This window comes from Pseudophryne corroboree, chromosome 8 (genome assembly GCF_028390025.1).
Source record: "Pseudophryne corroboree isolate aPseCor3 chromosome 8, aPseCor3.hap2, whole genome shotgun sequence".
NCBI lineage: Eukaryota > Metazoa > Chordata > Amphibia > Anura > Myobatrachidae > Pseudophryne > Pseudophryne corroboree.
In genome coordinates, this window is record NC_086451.1 from 69,192,383 (window position 1) to 69,212,086 (window position 19,704).

Genomic DNA, 19,704 nt, shown 5'->3' on the forward strand with positions numbered 1-19,704 from the left:
CGGTGGAAAGCCGGATCCTAAGGGAAAAAGGCATTCCGGAAGAGGTCATTCCTACCCTGGTCAAAGCCAGAAAGGAGGTGACCGCACAACATTATCACCACATGTGGCGAAAATATGTTGCGTGGTGTGAGGCCAGGAAGGCCCCACAAAGAAATTTCAACTCGGTCGTTTCCTGCATTTCCTGCAAACAGGAGTGTCTATGGGCCATCAAATTGGGGTCCATTAAGGTTCAAATTTCGGCCCTGTCGATTTTCTTCCAGAAAGAATTGGCTTCAGTTCCTGAAGTCCAGAAGTTTGTCAAGGGAGTATTGCATATACAACCCCTTTTGTGCCTCCAGTGGCACTGTGGGATCTCAACGTAGTTCTGGGATTCCTCAAATCACATTGGTTTAAAACCAGTCAAATCTGTGGATTTGAAGCATCTCACATGAAAAGTGACCATGCTCTTGGCCCTGGCCTGGACCAGGCGAGTGTCAAATTGGTGGTTTTTTTCTCAAAAAAGCCCATATCTGTTTGTCCATTCGGACAGGGCAGAGCTGCGGACTCGTCCCCAGTTCTCTCCCTAAGGTGGTGTCAGTGTTTCACCTGAACCAGCTTATTATGGTGCCTTGCACCTACTAGGGACTTGGAGGACTCCAAGTTGCTAGATGTTGTCAGGGCCCTGAAAATATGTTCCAGGACGGCTGGAGTCAGGAAAACTGACTTGCTGTTATCCTGTATGCACCCAACAAACTGGGTGCTCTTGCTTCTAAGCAGACTATTGCTAGTTGGATGTGTAATACAATTCAGCTTGCACATTCTGTGGCAGGCCTGCCACAGCCAAAATATGTAAATGCCCATTCCACAAGGAAGGTGGGCTCATCTTGGGCGGCTGCCCGAGGGGTCTCGGCTTTACAACTTTGCCGAGCAGCTACTTGGTCAGGGGCAAACACGTTTGCTAAATTCTACAAATTTGATACCCTGGCTAAGGAGGACCTGGAGTTCTCTCATTCGGTGCTGCAGAGTCATCCGCACTCTCCCGCCCGTTTGGGAGCTTTGGTATAATCCCCATGGTCCTTTCAGGAACCCCAGCATCCACTAGGACGATAGAGAAAATAAGAATTTACTTACCGATAATTCTATTTCTCGGAGTCCGTAGTGGATGCTGGGCGCCCATCCCAAGTGCGGATTATCTGCAATACTTGTACATAGTTACAAAAATCGGGTTATTATTGTTGTGAGCCATCTTTTCAGAGGCTCCGCTGTTATCATACTGTTAACTGGGTTTAGATCACAAGTTGTACGGTGTGATTGGTGTGGCTGGTATGAGTCTTACCCGGGATTCAAAATTCCTCCCTTATTGTGTACGCTCGTCCGGGCACAGTACCTAACTGGCTTGGAGGAGGGTCATAGGGGGAGGAGCCAGTGCACACCACCTGATCGGAAAGCTTTACTTTTGTGCCCTGTCTCCTGCGGAGCCGCTATTCCCCATGGTCCTTTCAGGAACCCCAGCATCCACTACGGACTCCGAGAAATAGAATTATCGGTAAGTAAATTCTTATTTTTGCTTTGAACATAGCACAGCACAGGTGGGTGAGCAGGTAGAGTCAGAGGAGGGTTATGTGGCTGAGGCTGAGTGGGGGGACCTAGTGTCTCTGGCACTGTGGGACCACAGATTCCATCCGTCCAGATTCCTACTGACCCCTCCACCCAACCCTCTGCTATCCCGGACATCCTGTCTCAAATTGCCAGGTATGGTGAGAGCCTGAATGCTTTTCAGGACAGGATGATCCGGGAGGTAAGCCAGATACCTGTCCGGCTCACTGAGCACAGAACCAGTGTGGAGCAAGGTGTAGCTCAACTCTGCCAAGGTCTGGCAGAGATCAGGCAGGGCCAAGAGCAACTCGCCTCCTCCTTCCAACAAATTGCAAATTCCATTCTGCAAGGGCTCCAGGATATCGCTGTCTCCCTTGCCCACAGTGGCAGAGAGCCAGCCACATCTGCTCCCTCCCCTCCCTCTGCCCAGGAAGAACATCCCACTGGGCAGGGCCCTCGAAGGACGCTTCGTAGACCGAGCCAAGAAGAACTACATCAGGCGGGTAAAAAGAAGAGAAAGTGATGTCTATCCAGATGGGCAGCACCCATGTTTTACATGTTGCCTCGATTTTTTTTTTTTTTTTTGGCTTGTGTGGCCATAATGTACAACTCCCTCAAAGTGAAAGGGTATATTTGTGTTTATTTAAATTGTAGCCTGTGAGTTATTTTCGTCTACACCTGAGCCATCTTCCTCTTCCTAGTGTGCTGTGTATGGTTGTGTTTGTGTGTTGGTTCTAGAATCGACCTCAGTTCCCCTAAAAGTTTTGTCTGGCTGGGGGTTCACAACATATACTTAGTAAATATTAAACATCATATTTTGTCAGAAGATGGTGTTACCATAGTACTGGGTTCTGCTATGTGCATTTTGCCACTGGCATCTGCTTGTTGCTATGTCCATCTTTGTATGTGATGCTCATTTGTAGCCATGTTGTGTTTTTGATTTACTTTATTTTTTGAAGTAAAAAAATATTGAATAAAAAATTGTTTGTGTGTTTTATTAAAGGTTATGCACTATGGAAAACTGTGCCCTGTAAACTTTAACATGGCATGTAGACATTTGTGGAACAAGGGAACAATCAGAATATTCATACAAACATTGCATATTATAATTTAAAACATGTATGCCTTGTACAACACTTAAGTGGGCATATAGATTACAAAAAAAATTAGGACATTGGGTTACTAGGGGCAACATGGCATAGTATTAGATATGGACATATATTCCCACCAAATAAATAAAAAAATGTATTAAGTAACATTACGTGTAGGCTGCATTATGTTGTTCATGTTATTTGGTATGTACAAAGGAACATGTCTATGTCGAGAAGATTTAGCTGATGTAGTTTATAAGTTGGTTTATTCACACTTGATTACATTTGATAGTATTAAACAAATAATTAAAACATGCATTTAACACAGAGGTTCCCAAACTGTGTGCCGTGGCTCCCTGGGGTGCCTCGGGACACTTGCAGGGGTGCCCTGGGTTGGTGGTCCAGGACCAATTCAAATTATTCATGGTAAATATAATAGGCAAAACCTGTGCTGGTGGCTGCCAGTCATAATATATGTGGCCAAACAGAAGCAAATCTTGTCCCTCACCACACAGCTGACCCTAAGGATGAGATATAAACGCGATCTACATAATGTAATATTTCTTTCTAAATTTCTCAATAAGAAATTTTTGGCCTAGGGGTGCCGTGAAAAAAATTCTGATATTCTAGGGCGCCGTGATTCAAAAAAGTTTGGGAACCACTGATTTAACATCAAATTATTTTAAAAAAAAACAAAAACAAATACAGTGCATTCTTTGGGAGCGTGTCAGATTTATAGGTGCTAACAATAAAAATGTTATGTGGGCATGCAATTGCTGTTTGTAGTATTTTGTAAGAGCAGTGTTTGCCAAGTAATTGGTCAACAGGTGAATTTATTGGCAAATTAATTGCTAATTAGGGCAGACACACTTGTAACAGTGCTTTGCAAGTGCTGAGTAGCTGCAGACTTGAGGGCCCTACTCACTGGCCGACCCGCCGCCGAGCTGCCCGACGGCGGATACGGCAGACGAGCGACCCGGCGGCTGGGGGGCAGTGACGCGTCACGCGGCTGCATTGCACCCCGTCACGCGGCTGCATTGAAGTGCAGGCAAATATGGACGAGATCGTCCATATTGGCCTGCATGCACAGCCGACGGGAGACCAGCGATGAACGAGCGCGGGGCCGCGCATCGTTCATCGCAGGAGTCTCCACACTGAAAGATATGAACGAGTTCTCGTTCATTTATGAACGAGATCGTTCATATCTTTCAAAAAATCGGCCAGTGTGTAGGGCCCTTTACTACTCGGCTGCGACAAGATAGCGAACATTTGTTGTGTACATTTTACCATCGGATACGCATTTCTGCAAAAAACACGCCTACTGCCGGTTGCATACTCCCACACTAGCCGCCCACTTTCACGCCCATTTCGTTAGATAGCGAAGCCGAGCCTCTATCACACCTCCGTCACTCCCTGTTTTCGGTGGTGTAGTACGAGCTGATTTTCAGTTAGTAATTTTGCACAAGCGTCGTATCGCTCCCTTTGCGCACGTGCATTTCTGCTTTCACGCATGCGCAGTTTGCGAATTTTTGCCGTTTGCGATGCAATGAACTGCTGCGAACAACTCGGAATGAGGGCCCTTGTCCATAGCTCAAGAAAAGTTAGTCAAAATCTGTGCTATCTGGGCTCCAGGGAGTTCAAAGGAAATCGCAAGTGAAAATCGGGCATAGCAAGGATCTCACCGTGTGTACACACCCTAAGGCTGACAAACCACGAGTCTCGAACAAGCCGTTCCTGGAGCCTCAGAATCCAATCCAAGTTCGTGTAAACCAGGCCTCCGCATGGAAGGCAGAAGAGGGTCAACAATATCCAAATAAACTGACGACCGCCCGTAAACAAATATGAGAGTCCTCTGATTAAGTAGGATCAGACGTACTGTACCATGGTGAATTATTACATAAACACTTCACAGATAGGGGAGGCATTTGATATGTCGCCTGTCGGGATTGCGGCGTTCACCATACCGACGCCAGAATCCCGACAGCCGACATACCGACAACTATTCTCCTTCTTGGGGTGTCCATGAAACCCCTAGAGGGAGAATAAACAGCGTAGCGCGCCACGGTGCACAGCATGGCGAGCGCAGCGAGCCCACAAGGGGCTCTTTTGCGCTCACCCCGTTGCCTGCAAGCCGGCGGTTGGGATCTATTCTAAATAGTTGAGATAAGGGCTCCATTTTTTATGGAAAAGTGCTGCCTTCCTATCTATTTCTGGAAGGGTAGATTGTCGCCCAAAATAGAGGGTATTCAGTTATAATGTCTTCAAGTGTTCTAAACGTGGGTATGGGTCGTTGGATAGACACAACTTAGGTCGACCATGGAAGGTTGACATGCATTAGTTCGACAGGGACAATAGGTCAACATGGTCATTAGGTCACCATGTACTAGGTCGACAGGTCAAAAGGTCGACATGGGGTTTTTGGCGTTGTTTTCTTCGGAAAGTGACGGGGAACCTAAATTAGTGCACAGTGTCCCCTCATATGGCTCGCTTCGCTCGGCACAGGTTACCGTTCCAATCGTAGTCCACGTGGATCGTTAAGTATGAAAAAAATCCAAAAATGAAAGAAAAAAAATGTGAAAAACTCATGTCGACCTTTTAACCTGTTGACCTATTGACCATGTCGACCTAATGACTGTTGACCTAAGTTGTGTCGACCTAACAACCGTATCCCCTAAACGTTGGGGGGACCTCGAGATCCACTGAGTTAAAATAACTTACTTTATGAGTGATAAATTGCACCAGCCAATCCGCTCCTAACAGTAATTTTTCAAATCCAGCCTGTGACATGGCAGTTAGGAGCTGATTGGCTGGTGCAATTTATCACTCACTGTGAAATTTATCACGCATTGATAAATAAGGGCATAAGTATGATATAAATAAGTGGAGTAAAGCTTTTTACTGTGGAAGGCAGGATCCAACTCTCCAAATGCAGACCCAGCAATGCTACAGGTGTGAAAGGAAGCCTAAGGGAAAATAATGAATTAATGAAACTCACCACCTTGTACCAAAATTTTTGCACCTTAGGACCATACTTGCCTACCCTCCCGGAATGGCCGGGAGGCTCCCGAAAAACGGGTGACCCTCCCGGCCCCCCGGAAGAGCAGGCAAGTCTCCCGATATCCGCGGGTCACCCCCTGCCGGCCGCCCACTTAACGAGTAAAGTGGGCGTTCCGGGCAGGTGATGATGCGATTCTTGTTGAATCGCGTCATCGTAACCACGCCCCCTGCTGTATAATGCCGGTAATCGCGGCATTACACAGCGGGGGGTGGGGGGGGTGGCTTAAATGACGCGGTCCAGAAGCCACGCCCCGCCTGCTGAGCCGACGGGCTGCTCTCTCCCGGAAAGAGCAGCCCAGAAGTCGGCTACTATACTTAGGACACTGCCAGAAGTTATGCCAGAAAAGTGCTGTGGGGGTGTTACACTTAGGATATCTATCTGATTTGCTCATTTGTTATGTACTCTGTAATGGGCGCTGCGGATCCCTTGTAAAGAAAGAAAAATAAACATAACCATTAACTTATTGGTTAGTTTACACCATTGTTAGAAGTACATGACCAGGTCACGTGAAGGGGAGACAGTTTAGAACAGCCCGGGATAACCTGTGGCGCTCCAGCTGTTGTGAAACTACAAGTCCCAGCATGCCCTGCCACAGTTTTGTTAGTAGGGAATGCTAAAATTGTGGCAGGGCATGCTGGGATATGTAGTTTTACAATAGGTGGAGAGCCACAGGTTGGCCAGGCTTGGTTTAGAACAATGGTCAATGGGGCTAATTCAGACTTGATCGTGCACGGCTACGATCAGCCACCCTGACATGCGGGGGGACGCCGAGCAGGGGCTAGTCAGCCCCGCATGTCCGGCCCTCCCCCCGCCGCACAGGTACAAAAGCATTGCACGGCAGTGATGCTTTTGTACCTGTAGAGTAGCTCCCTACCAGTGCTGCTCCTGCGTTCTGGCAGGGTGCTACCCATCGTTCTCCGGGTCGCAGCGGCTGCAAGTGAAATCACGCAGTTCAGACCTGATCGCCAGCTGTACGCTAATCGGGTCATTTTAGCCTCGCCCCTAACCAAATTTGATCCAACTACCGTCTTTTCCCGGTGGGTGGGCGGGGCCTGCTGATGTAATCAGCTTGGCTCCTCCCTCATCACCGCCCACCTGCTTCTCCTCTCCGGTCATCTCCCGGAGAGGAGAGGTAAAATATCGGCAAGTATGGCCCCACTGTGCGGACAAACTGCTGAGGGGCGTACTGAGAGGAATGACACTCTGGTCTGCATAAACGGAATGCCAATTGACTATAATGGGAGGAGACTGAACTTTTATGTATATTTCATAAAGTCTTAAACCTACACGCTATATTTTCACCACACATCTTGCAAAGATAAATACACATAGGATACATGCGGAATAACATGGAATGACGGCTGCTTACTAGGCAAAGACAGCTGTTTTTTCGCCATCACTGAGCATATATGATTATTATTAACCTTTATCTGAATGACGTGTACGAGTCTGCTAACAAACAAAACACAACTAATAAAGATTGTTGAAAAGAATGTCACCGAGCAAGGCTGTAAAAAAGAAAAAAAGAAACAAGCAGCTGTTGATAAAGTTTGTTGAACTGAGGGAGGAGGGGGGAACTGAAGACCTGGAAGTAGAATGAGAGAGTAGCAGCACTGCAGCAGGGGGAGGAGGAAGAGGAACACATGGGAGGAATCAGTGGTGAGTGCAGGATCATGCAGAAGGCTACATTTATTTATTAACACTTTCTTATATAGTGCAGCATATTCCGCTGCACTTTACATAAACTGGGTAATAGCAGGCGTAGAGTTAGAAGGCCCTGCTTGCAAGCTTACACTCTATATGTGTGTTACAGGGGAGGCAATGGTTGTAGGTGCTGCATGTAGACAGGGCCTGCCCTGCACTGAGGCTGGGAGGGAAGGAAGGAGTATGACCTGTGTACTCTGTAGAGAAGGCTTAGGCAATGGGGGCTCTCCAGCTGCTGGGTGGCTGCAAATCCAGGCATGGTGCCTTGGAATCCTGGGACTTACTGTTCCATAGCTATTTGTGATGGACACGATGTCTGCCAGTGTTATACAGGAAAGGTCTGCTGGTGTGATGAGAAATATGGGGGGGGGGGGGGGGGGGTGTATGAGGCGCTGTATTAGACACACAGTCTGTGTCAGGTTCTCCTCTGAAGCATTCTGTTAGGGTTACCACCTCATCCCTTTAATTCTGGACACATTAATTACACAGGTTATGTGGCTGATTAAAACCAGGTGAAGTGGAGTCTTGAAGGCAGCCAGCCACAGAACCTGTGTAATTAATGTGTCCAGAATTAAAGGGATAAGGTGGTACCCTACATTCTGTACATAAACCCTGCATAGTCCCGACGTTTGATGGTGTAAGTTCTCCATTAGTATTATCGTGCAGTTTACTAATCATTTTAGGGTAAGCCTCCCACCATGGCCCGACTGTGTGGAGTTTGTATTTTCTCCCCATGCTTGTGTTGATTTCCTCCCACACTCCAAATACACTCTGGTAGGTTAGTTGGCTCCTAACATCAATTAACCCTAGTGTGTGTACATGTGGTAGGGAACATAGGAGTTATATGTATCAAGCAGTGAAATGAATAGTTACCCATAGCAACCGTTCAATTTCAAGGTAGCTTTTATAAATTACTTTCTCTAACGTCCTAGTGGATGCTGGGGACTCCGTCAGGACATGGGGAATAGCGGCTCCGCAGGAGACAGGGCACAAAAGCAAGCTTTTAGGATCACATGGTGTGTACTGGCTCCTCCCCCTATGACCCTCCTCCAAGCCTCAGTTAGGTTTTTGTGCCCGTCCGAGTAGGGTGCAATCTAGGTGGCTCTCTTAAAGAGTTACTTAGAAAAAGTTTTTAGGTTCTTTATTTTCAGTGAGTCCTGCTGGCAACAGGCTCACTGCATCGAGGGACTTAGGGGAGAGATTTTCAACTCACCTGCGTGCAGGATGGATTGGATTCTTAGGCTACTGGACACCATTAGCTCCAGAGGGAGTCGGAACACAGGGCTCGCCCTGGGGTTCGTCCCGGAGCCGCGCCGCCGACCCCCCCTTGCAGATGCTGAAGATGAAGAGGTCCGGAACCAGGCGGCAGAAGACTTTCAGTCTTCATCAGGTAGCGCACAGCACTGCAGCTGTGCGCCATTGTTGTCAGCACACTTCTCACAGCAGTCACGGAGGGTGCAGGGCGCTGGGGGGGGGCGCCCTGGGCAGCAATGTATAATACCTGTATGGCGAAAAATACGTCACATATAGCCCTTGAGGCTATATGGATGTATTTAACCCCTGCCAGATATCAAAAACTCCGGAGAAGAAGCCCGCCGAAAAGGGGGCGGGGCCTATTCTCCTCAGCACACAGCGCCATTTTCCCTCACAGAAATGCTGGTGGGAAGGCTCCCAGGCTCTCCCCTGCACTGCACTACAGAAACAGGGTTAAAACAGAGAGGGGGGGCACTGATTTGGCGATATGTACATATATTAAAATGCTATAAGGGAGGAACACTTATATAAAGGTTGTCCCTGGTTAATTATAGCGTTTTGGTGTGTGCTGGCAAACTCTCCCTCTGTCTCCCCAAAGGGCTAGTGGGTCCTGTCCTCTATCAGAGCATTCCCTATGTGTGTGCTGTATGTCGGTACGTGTGTGTCGACATGTATGAGGTAAATGTTGGTGAGGAGGCGGAGCAAATTGCCTGTAATGGTGATGTCACTCTCTAGAGAGTCGACACCGGAATGGATGGCTTATTTATGGAATTACGTGATAATGTCAACACGCTGTAAGCCGGTTGACGACATGAGAGGGCCGGCGAACAAATTAGTATCTGTCCAGGCGTCTCAAACACCGTCAGGGGCTGTAAAATGCCCATTTACCTCAGTCGGTCGACACAGACCCAGACAAGGACACTGATTTCAGTGTCGACGGTGAAGAAACAAACGTATTTTCCTTTAGGGCCACACGTTAAGGGCAATGAAGGAGGTGTTACATATTTCTGATACTCCAAGTACCACAAAAAAGGGTATTATGTGTGAGGTGAAAAAACTACCTGTAGTTTTTCCTGAATCAGATAAATTATATGAAGTGTGTGATGATGCGTGGGTTTCCCCCGATAGAAAATTATTGGCGGTATACCTTTTCCCGCCAGAAGTTAAGGCGCGTTGGGAAACACCCCTCAGGGTGGATAAGGCGCTCACACGCTTATCAGAACAAGTGGCGGTACCATCTACAGATAGGACCGTACTTAAGGAGCCAGCTAATAGGAGGCTGAAAAATATCCTAAAAAGTATACACACACATGCTGGTGTTATACTGTGACCAGCGATCGCCTCAGCCTGGATGTGCAGACCTGAGGTGGCTTGGTCGGATTCCCTGACTAAAAATATTGATACCCTTGACAGGGACAGTATTTTATTGACTATAGAGCATTTAAAGGATGCATTTCTATATATGCGAGATGCGCAGAGGGATATTTGCACTCTGGCATCAAGAGTAAATGCGATGTCCATATCTGCAAGAAGATGTTTCTGGACACGACAGTGGTCAGGGGATGCAGATTCCAAACGGCACAAAGATGTATTGCCGTATAAAGGGGAGGAGTTATTTGGGGTCGGTCCATGGGACCTGGTGGCCACGGCAACTGCTGGAAAATACACCGTTATTTACCCTAAGTCACATCTCTGCAGAAAAAGACACCGTCTTTTCAGCTTCAGTCCTTTCGTCCCTATAAGAGTCATATCTGCCCAGGGATAGAGGAAAGGGAAGAAGACTGCAGCAGGCAGCCCATTCCCAGGAACAGAAGCGTTCCACCGCTTCTGACAAGCTCTCAGCATGACGCTGAGACCGTACAGGACCCCTGGATCCTACAAGTAGTATCCAAGGGGTACAGATTGGAATGTCGAGGCGTTTCCCCCCTCGCAGGTTCCTGTAGTCTGCTGTACCAATGTCTCCCTCCGACAGGGAGGCAGTATTGAAAATAATTCACAAGCTGTATTCCCAGCAGGTGATAATAAAAATACCCCTCCTACAACAAGGAAAGGGGTATTGTTCCACACTATATGGTGGTACTGAAGCCAGAAGGCTAGGTGAGACCGATTCTAAATCGAAAAATTTTTTTGAACACTTACAAAGGTTCAAATTCAGATGGAGTCACTCAGAGCAGTGATAGCAAACAAGGGGACTATATAGTGTCCCGGGACATCAGGGATGCTTACCTCCATGTCCCAAAAAATTTGCTTTTCTCACCAAGGGTACCTCAGGTTCGTGGTACAGAACTGTCACTATCAGTTTCAGACGATGCCGTTGGATTGTCCAAGGCACCCCGGGTCCTTACCAAGGTAATGACCGAAATGAGGATTCGTCGTCAAAGAGAATGGACGACCTCCTGATAAGAACAAGGTCCAGAGAACAGTTGGAGGTCGGAGTAGCACTATCTCAAGTAGTTCTACGACAGCACGGGTGGATTCTAAATATTCCATAACCGCAGTTGTTCCGACGACACGTCTGCTGGTCCTAGGGATGATTCTGGACACAGTCCAGGAAAAGGTGTTTCTCCCAGAGGAGAAAGCCAGGGAGTTATCCGAGCTAATCGGGATCCTCCTAAAACCAGGAAAAGTGTCAGTGCATCATTGCACAAGAGTCCTGGTAAAAATGGTGGCTTATTACGAAGCGCTTCCATTCGGCAGATTTCACACAAGAACTCTTCAGTGGGATCTGCTGGACAAATGGTCCGGATCGCATCTTCAGATGCATCAGCGGATAACCCTATATCCAAGGACAAGGGTGTCTCTCCTGTGGTGATTACAGAGTGCTCATCTTCTAGAGGGCCGCAGATTCGGCATTCAGGATTGGATGCTGGTAACCACGGAGGCCAGCCTGAGAGGCTGGGGAGCAGTCACACAGGGAAAAAATTTCCAGGGAGTGTGATCAAGTCTGGAGAATTCTCTCCACATAAATATACTGGAGCTAAGAGCAAATTTATAATGCTCTAAGTTTAGCAAGGCCCCTGCTTCAAGGTCAGCCGGTATTGATCCAGTGGGATAACATCACGGCAGTCGCCCACGTAAACAGAAAGGGCGGCACAAGAAGCAGGAGGGCAGTGGTCAAAACTGCAAGGATTTTTCGCTAGGCGGAAAATCATGTGTTAGCACTGTCAGCAGTGTTCATTCCGGGAGTGGATGACTGGGAAGCAGACTTCCTCAGCAGGCACGACCTCCACCCGGGAGAGTGGGAACTTCATCGGGAAGTTTTCCGCATGATTGTGAACCGTTGGGAAAGACCAAAGGTGGACATGATGGCGTCCCGCCCGAACAAAAAACGTGACAGGTATTGCGCCAGGTCACGAGACCTTCAGGCGATAGCTGTGGACGTCCTGGTAACACCGTGGGTGTAACAGTCGGTGTATGTGTTCCCTCCTCTGTTTCTCATAACCAAGGTATTGAGAATTATAAGACGTAGAGGAGTAAGAACTATACTCGGGCTCCGGATTGGCCAAGAGGGACTTGGTACCCGGAACTTCAAGAGATGCTCACAGAGGACTAATGGCCTCGGGAGCTAAGATGGGATTTGCTTTCAGCAAGAACCATGTCTGTTCCAAGAGGAACCGTGGCATCTGCCTCTAAGAAAGGACCTGCTCCAGCAGGGACCTTGTCTGTTCCAAGACTTACCGCGACTGCGTTTGACGGCATGGCGGTTGAACGCCGGATCCTAAGGGAAAAGGCATTCCGGAAGAAGTCATACCTACCCTGGTCAAAGCCAGGAAGGAGGTGACCGTACAACGTTATCACCACATGTGGTGAAAATATGTTGCGTGGGTGAGGCCAGGAAGGCCCCACGAAAAAATTTCGACTAGGTCGATTTCTGCACTTCCTGAAAACAGGAGTGTCTATGAGCCTCAAATTGGGGTCCATTAAGGTTCAAGTTTCGGCCCTGTAGATTTTCTTCCAGAAAAAATTGGCTTCAATTCCTGAAGTCCAGACGTTTGTCAAGGGAGTATTGCATATACAGCCCCTTGTGTGCCTCCAGTGGCACCGTGGGATCTCAACGTAGTGTTGGGATTCCTAAAATCATATTGGTTTGAACCGCTCAAATCTGTGGATTTGAAATATCTCACATGGAAAGTGACCATGTTGTGGCCCTGGCCTCGGCCAGACAATTGTCAGAATTGGGGGCTTTGTCTTAAAAAAGCCCATATTTGTTTTTCTAGTCGGACAAGGCAGAACTGCGGACTCGTCCCCAGTTTCTTCCTAAGGTGGTGTCAGCATTTCACCTGAAACAACATATTGTGGTGCCTGCGGCTACTAGGGACTTGGAGGACTCCAAGTTGCTAGACGTTGTCAGGGCCCTGAAAATATTTATATATATATATATATATATATAATTCCAGGACGGCTAGAGTCAGAAAGTCTGACTTGCTGTTTATATTGTTGGCACCCAAAAAGCTGGGTGCTCCTGCTTCTAAGCAGACTATTGCTCGTTGGATTTGTAGTACAATTCAGCTTGCACATTCTGTGGCAGGCCTGCCACAGCCAAAATCTGTAAGTGCCCATTCCACAAGGAAGGTGGGCTCATCTTGGGCGGATGCCCGAGGGGGTCTCGGCTTTAAAATTTTGCCGAGCAGTTACGTGGTCAGGGGGGAACACGTTTGTAAAATTCTACAAATTTGATACCCTGGCTGAGGAGGACCTGGAGTTCTCTCATTCGGTGCTGCAGAGTCATCCGCACTCTCCCGCCCGTTTGGGAGCTTTGGTATAATCCCCATGGTCCTGACGGAGTCCCCAGCATCCACTAGGACGTTAGAGAAAATAAGATTTTACTTACCGATAAATCTATTTCTCGTAGTCCGTAGTGGATGCTGGGCGCCCATCCCAAGTGCGGATTGTCTGCATTACTTGTACATAGTTATTGTTACAAAAATCGGGTTATTATTGTTGTGAGCCATCTTTTTTAGAGGCTACTTCATTGTTATCATACTGTTAACTGGGTTCAGATCACAAGTTGTACGGTGTGATTGGTGTGGCTGGTATGAGTCTTACCCGGGATTCAAGATCCTTCCTTATTGTGTACGCTCGTCCGGGCACAGTACCTAACTGAGGCTTGGAGGAGGGTCATAGGGGGAGGAGCCAGTACACACCATGTGATCCTAAAAGCTTGCTATTGTGCCCTGTCTCCTGCGGAGCCGCTATTCCCCATGGTCCTGACGGAGTCCCCAGCATCCACTACGGACTACGAGAAATAGATTTATCGGTAAGTAAAATCTTATTTTCTATAACCAATTCTCAGCTGATCCACTTCTCTCTTTTCACTGCTTGATGAATCAACCCCATAGATTGTAAGCTCCCCTGGGGCAGGGACTGATGTGAATAGCCAAATATTCAATGTACAGCGCTGTGGAATATGTGTGCGCTATATAAATAACTGGTAATAAATAATGATACTATGCTATTCTCAACTACTAGTAATTCTTATGCACCATTACCTTCCGATGCTTTGTTTTCTTTCCTGCATCTGATTCATCATGTATCCAAGTGTCCATGTGTTCCCTGTGCTGCCGTTTTCCTTCTCTCACGCATGTCCCTTAACGGCAGGAGAAAAATAGAAACAGCCATTGCATGGGTGAAGGGCAGCATCCGTAGAAGGGAAGGAGTTAATTTCTGTAAGCTGTTTAATTAAATTTGCAATTGGGCATTTATCACTGTAAGTTATTGGAGAAGTGTATCATAGGGAAGGCTCTATTAGGTCCCCAGGGAATGTAGTATATGAAAGAAGGCAGCCTCTAAATAAGAGGAAAAACGTGTGCAGGTGTTTGTGCCACCAAATACTTGTCTCTATATCCTTAAGTGGTAACTTTAGTTTTATTTTATTTTATTGTCCTTGTAGGTCCTTGAAATTGGAGTTGAAAACTTACTATTTTATGCTTGTAAACATCCGACAGCAACATGAGCAAAGAAGGATTGAAAAGTAAACCTAAAAAGGTTAAAAAGCTGAAGAAAAATGCGGAAGCCACGTGAGTACAATGCAGATCTGTTCTGCAGACCGTTTGCTGCTTTTAGCCCTGCGCATTCTCCGTAGCTGAGCGAATGCACCTATAGGTGCTACGGAGTTGCACGCGTCTCCACTTACAGCGGAATTGTGGTAAGTGGGTGGTGGTAGGATGTGTGCACATAGGTGAAGTTTAGCGAGTGCGTGTATCTGTTACTTGCTTGCGCCAAGAATAAGTCTGTGTGCGCTGACAGTGGCCATTATGAAATATACGTATTAGGGCAGAGGTTCTCAAACGTGGTCCTCAAGGCACCCCAACGGTCCAGGTTTTAAATGTATCCATGCTTGGCCACAGGTGACTTAATTAGCACCTCAGTCAATTTGATTTAACCATCTGTGCTGAGCCATAGATATAGCTAAATCCTGGACTATTGGGGTGCCTTGAGGATTACGTTTGGGAACCTCTGTATTAGGGTGATAGTCTGCATACAGATCTGCGTAGAGGCGCATATCCACATTTACTTTTGTGCAAGTTTATGTGAAGCCTATTCGCGTGCAACTCTGAATCGTCCTAAATAGGATGTACAGGACCAATATACAGTTCTCCTTCTTAATATCATGTGACATGAAAGCATGCTATAAGGAGGTTTTTTCATTGCAGAAGCAAAGGTATTAGTATAGTGATCTGATCTTGATTGTGTGGCAAATGTTCCTATTTATATAAACGTTATGCATCCAACGTCACACTTTTTGTTTACCCTCAGCAATGAATCTCCTAGGTAAAGATGCATACACACGGTGAAATTCGGGCTAACCCCGATTTTCACTATGCGACAGGGGCTAGGTCGGCATCGCAAGCACATAATGACTATGCTTGCGACACTGACTATGTGCGATTTTGGTTAAGTGTCAATTTTGACTATCGGTAGTCACAGTATACTGCTTTCTGTGTGAGGCCTGATTCAGATCGCCCATGCATTTACAGTTTGCCTAATACCCTTTTTCCACTATCTAGCACGGGTCGCAGCCGGGAGCCTGACACGGCTGCGACCCGTGCTAAAGCTCCCTTCTACACTGCGCTCACCAACCCGGCATATTGCCGGGTTGGTGACGTGGCAGGGGCGGTGCAGGGAGATCACATGATCTCCCAGCGCCGCCCTTCCATAGACTGTGAACGGGAGCCGTGTCGCATCGACACGGCTTCTGTTTACACTACACAGCTTACCGGGTTGAACACGTGTTCAACCCGGTAAGCTACCCAGGTAGGATTCCCGGATCACCTGATCCGGGAATTTGCAGGGGAGGCCGTTTCCACTAGAAAAAAACACTGGTAAATTTTCGCCCCCCGCGCATTTACCCGCGTTTTTAGAGCTAGTGGAAAAGGGGTATAAGTGACCCCACTGCTTCCATCCGTGTGAAAAGCTGCAGTCTCCGGAACATCTGTTCAGCACTTAAATTATACCTCCACTCTATTGGTAGTAGTAACCCCCCACCCCATGGCCTTTCCTGCAACCCCCACAATAGTGTTTCCCAAGTCCAGTCCACAGGGAACACTAACTCTGCATATTTCTCTAACGTCCTAGAGGATGCTGGGGACTCCGTAAGGACCATGGGGATAGACGGGCTCCGCAGGAGACATGGGCACTTTAAGAAAGACTTTGGCTCTGGGTGTGCACTGGCTCCTCCCTCTATGCCCCTCCTCTAGACCTCAGTTTGATACTGTGCCCAGAGGAGATGGGTGCACTTCAGGGAGCTCTCCTGAGCTTCCTGTCAGAAAGTATATTTGTTAGGTTTTTTATTTTCAGGGAGCCTGCTGGCAACAGACTCCCTGCATCGAGGGACTGAGGAGAGAGAAACAGACCTACTTCTGTGAGTTTCAAGGCTCTGTTTCTTAGGCTACTGGACACAATTAGCTCCAGAGGGATTGGTACGCAGGTCTCACCGTCGCCGTCCGTCCCAGAGCCGCGCCGCCGTCCTCCTCGCAGAGCCGGAAGATAGAAGCCGGGTGAGTATCAGAAGAAGACTTCAGAGGCGGCAGAAGACTTCATGATCTTCACTGAGGTAACGCACAGCAGTAAAGCTGTGCGCCATTGCTCCCATACACCTCACACACAGCAGTCACTGTAAGGGCGCAGGGGGGGCGCCCTGGGCAGCAATAAAACCTCTCCATTGGCAAAATAAGTATATACATGTACAGATGGGCACTGTACATGTATATAACAGAGCCCCCGCCAGTTTTCAGGAATTTTGAGCGGGACAGAAGCCCGCCGCCGAGGGGGCGGGGCTTCTCCCTCAGCACTCACCAGCGCCATTTTTCTCCACAGCACAGCGCTGAGAGGAAGCTCCCCGGACTCTCCCCTGCTAATACACAGTGATAGAGGGGTTTTAAGAGGGGGAGGGGGGGCACATAATTGGCGGATATAAAGTATAAACAGCGCTACTGGATAAACATTTAGTGTTTTTTTTCCAGGGTCATATAGCGCTGGGGTGTGTGCTGGCATACTCTCTCTCTGTCTCTCCAAAGGGCCTGGTGGGGAAACTATCTTCAGATAAGAGGTTCCCTGTGTGTGTGGTGTGTCGGTACGCGTGTGTCGACATGTCTGAGGTAGAAGACTCACCTAGGGAGGAGGGGGAGCGTATGAATGTGAGGTCTCCGTCGGCGGTGCCGACACCTGACTGGATGGATATGTGGAATGTTTTAAGTGCTAGTGTGAACTTATTGCACAAAAGATTAGACAAAGCTGAAGCTAAGGAACAGTCAGGGAGTGAACCCATGTCTGTCCCTATGTCGCCGGGACCTTCAGGGTCTCAGAGTGCCCACTATCCCAGATAGGAGACACAGATACCGACACGGATTCGAACTCCAGTGTCGACTACGATGATGCAAAGTTACAGCCAAAAGTGTCTAAATGTATTCGATATATGATTATTGCAATAAAAGATGTTTTGCATATCACAGAGGAACCCCCTGTCCCTGACACGATGGTACACATGTATAAGGGAAAGAAGCCTGAGGTAACTTTCCCTCCTCACATGAGTTAAATGAATTATGTGAAAAAGCGTGGGAATCTCCAGACAAAAAACTGCAGATTCCCAAAAGGATTCTTATGGCGTATCCTTACCCACCAACGGACAGGATACGGTGGGAATCCTCCCCTAAGGTGGACAAAGCGTTGACACGCTTGTCAAAAAAGATAGCGCTGCTATCCCAAGATACGGCTACCCTCAAGGATCCTGCTGACCGCAAGCAGGAGGTTACCTTGAAATCCATTTATTTACTCAGACCGGCAATTGCGTCGGCTTGGGTTTGTAGCGCTGTAGCAGCATGGACAGATTCCTTATCAGCGGAGATTAAGACCCTAGATAAGGATACCATTTTATTGACCCTAGGCCATATAAAGGATGCTGTCTTATATATGAGAAATGCTCAGAGACATTAGTTTACTGGGTTCCAGAATAAACGCTATGTCAATTTCTGCTAGACGAGTCCTCTGCACCCTGCAGTGGACAGGTGAGGTCGACTCAAAAAGACATGTGGAGGTCTTACCTTACAAGGGTGAGGAATTGTTTGGGGAAGGGCTCTCTGACCTGGTCTCCACAGCTACGGCAGGTAAATCGAATTTTTTGCCTTATGTTCCCTCACAACCTAAGAAAGCGCCACATTATCAAATGCAGTCCTTTCGTTCAAATAAAAGCAAAAGAGTACGTGGATCGTCCTTTCTTGCCAGAGGTAAAAAGCTGCACAGCTAGTTCCCAGGAACAGAAGTCCTCCCCGGCCTCTGCAAAATCCACCGCATGACGCTGGGGTCTCCGCTGAGGGAGTCCGCCCCAGTGGGGGCACGTCTTCGACTTTTCAGCCACATCTGGGTTCACTCACAGGTGGATCCCTGGGCAATAGAAATTGTTTCTCAGGGATACAAGCTGGAATTCGAAGAGGTGCCTCCTTGCTGGGTTTACAAATCTGCTCTACCAACTTCTCCCCTAGAAAGGGAGATAGTGTTAAATGCTATTCACAAATTGTGTCTTCAACAAGTGGTGGTCGAAGTTCCCCTGCTTCAGAGAGGGAAGGGATACTACTCAAGCCTGTTTGTAGTTCCAAAACCGGACGGTTCGGTCAGACCCATATTGAATTTAAAATCCCTGAACCTATACTTAAAACGGTTCAAGTTCAAGATGGAATCGCTCAGAGCGGTCATCGCCAGCCTGGAAGGGGGGGATTTTGTGGTATCTCTGGACATAAAGGATGCATACCTTCATGTCCCCATTTATCCACCTCACCAGGCGTACCTGAGATTTGCGGTACAGGATTGTCATTACCAATTTCGACGTTGCCGTTTGGGCTTTCCACGGCCCCGAGGATTTTCACCAAGGTAATGGCGGAAATGATGGTGCTCCTGCGCAAGCAGGGTGTCAAAATTATCCCATACTTGGACGATCTCCTCATAAAAGCGAAATCACGAGAGAAGTTACTGAACAGCGTGTCACTTTCATCGAAGGTGTTACAGCAACACGGCTGGTTTCTCAATATCCCGAAGTCACAGCTGGTTCCTACGACTCGTCTGACCTTCTTGGGCATGATTCTGGACACAGACCAGAAAAGGGTTTTTCTTCCGATAGAAAAAGCTCAGGAACTCATGACTAGTCAAGAACCTATTGAAGCCAAAACAAGTGTCTGTGCATCATTGCACTCAAGTCCTGGGGGAAAATGGTGGCAACTTACGAAGCCATTCCTTCGGCAGGTTCCATGCTTTCCAATGGGACCTATTGGACAAGTGGTCCGGGTCACATCTACAAATTCATCAGCTGATCACCCTGTCCCCCAGGGCCAGGGTATCTCTCCTGTGGTGGCTGCAGAGTACTCACCTTTTGGAAGGCCGCAGGTTCGGCATTCAGGATTGGATCCTGGTGACCACAGACGCGAGCCTCAGAGGGTGGGGAGCAGTCACACACGGAAGAAACTTCCAAGGACTTTGGACAAGTCAAGAGACTTGTCTTCACATCAACATCCTGGAACTGAGGGCCATATACAA

At 47.8% G+C, this 19,704-nt stretch overlaps 1 protein-coding gene across 3 annotated transcripts in view; it reads left to right on the top strand.

The window, feature by feature from the left end:
- RBM34 (RNA binding motif protein 34) overlaps positions 1–19,704 on the top strand; it is a 192,733-nt gene that overhangs the window by 138,270 nt on the left and 34,759 nt on the right. For 2 of the 3 annotated variants that reach the window (XM_063936593.1, XM_063936594.1), the window contains exon 4: positions 14,573–14,699. In XM_063936593.1, the coding sequence (XP_063792663.1) occupies positions 14,632–14,699 (68 nt within the window). In that variant the 5' untranslated portion in view covers positions 14,573–14,631. Of the gene's footprint in view, positions 1–7,274; positions 7,384–14,572; positions 14,700–19,704 lie in introns of those variants that run through there. The other variant, XM_063936592.1, reaches the window with a different exon arrangement.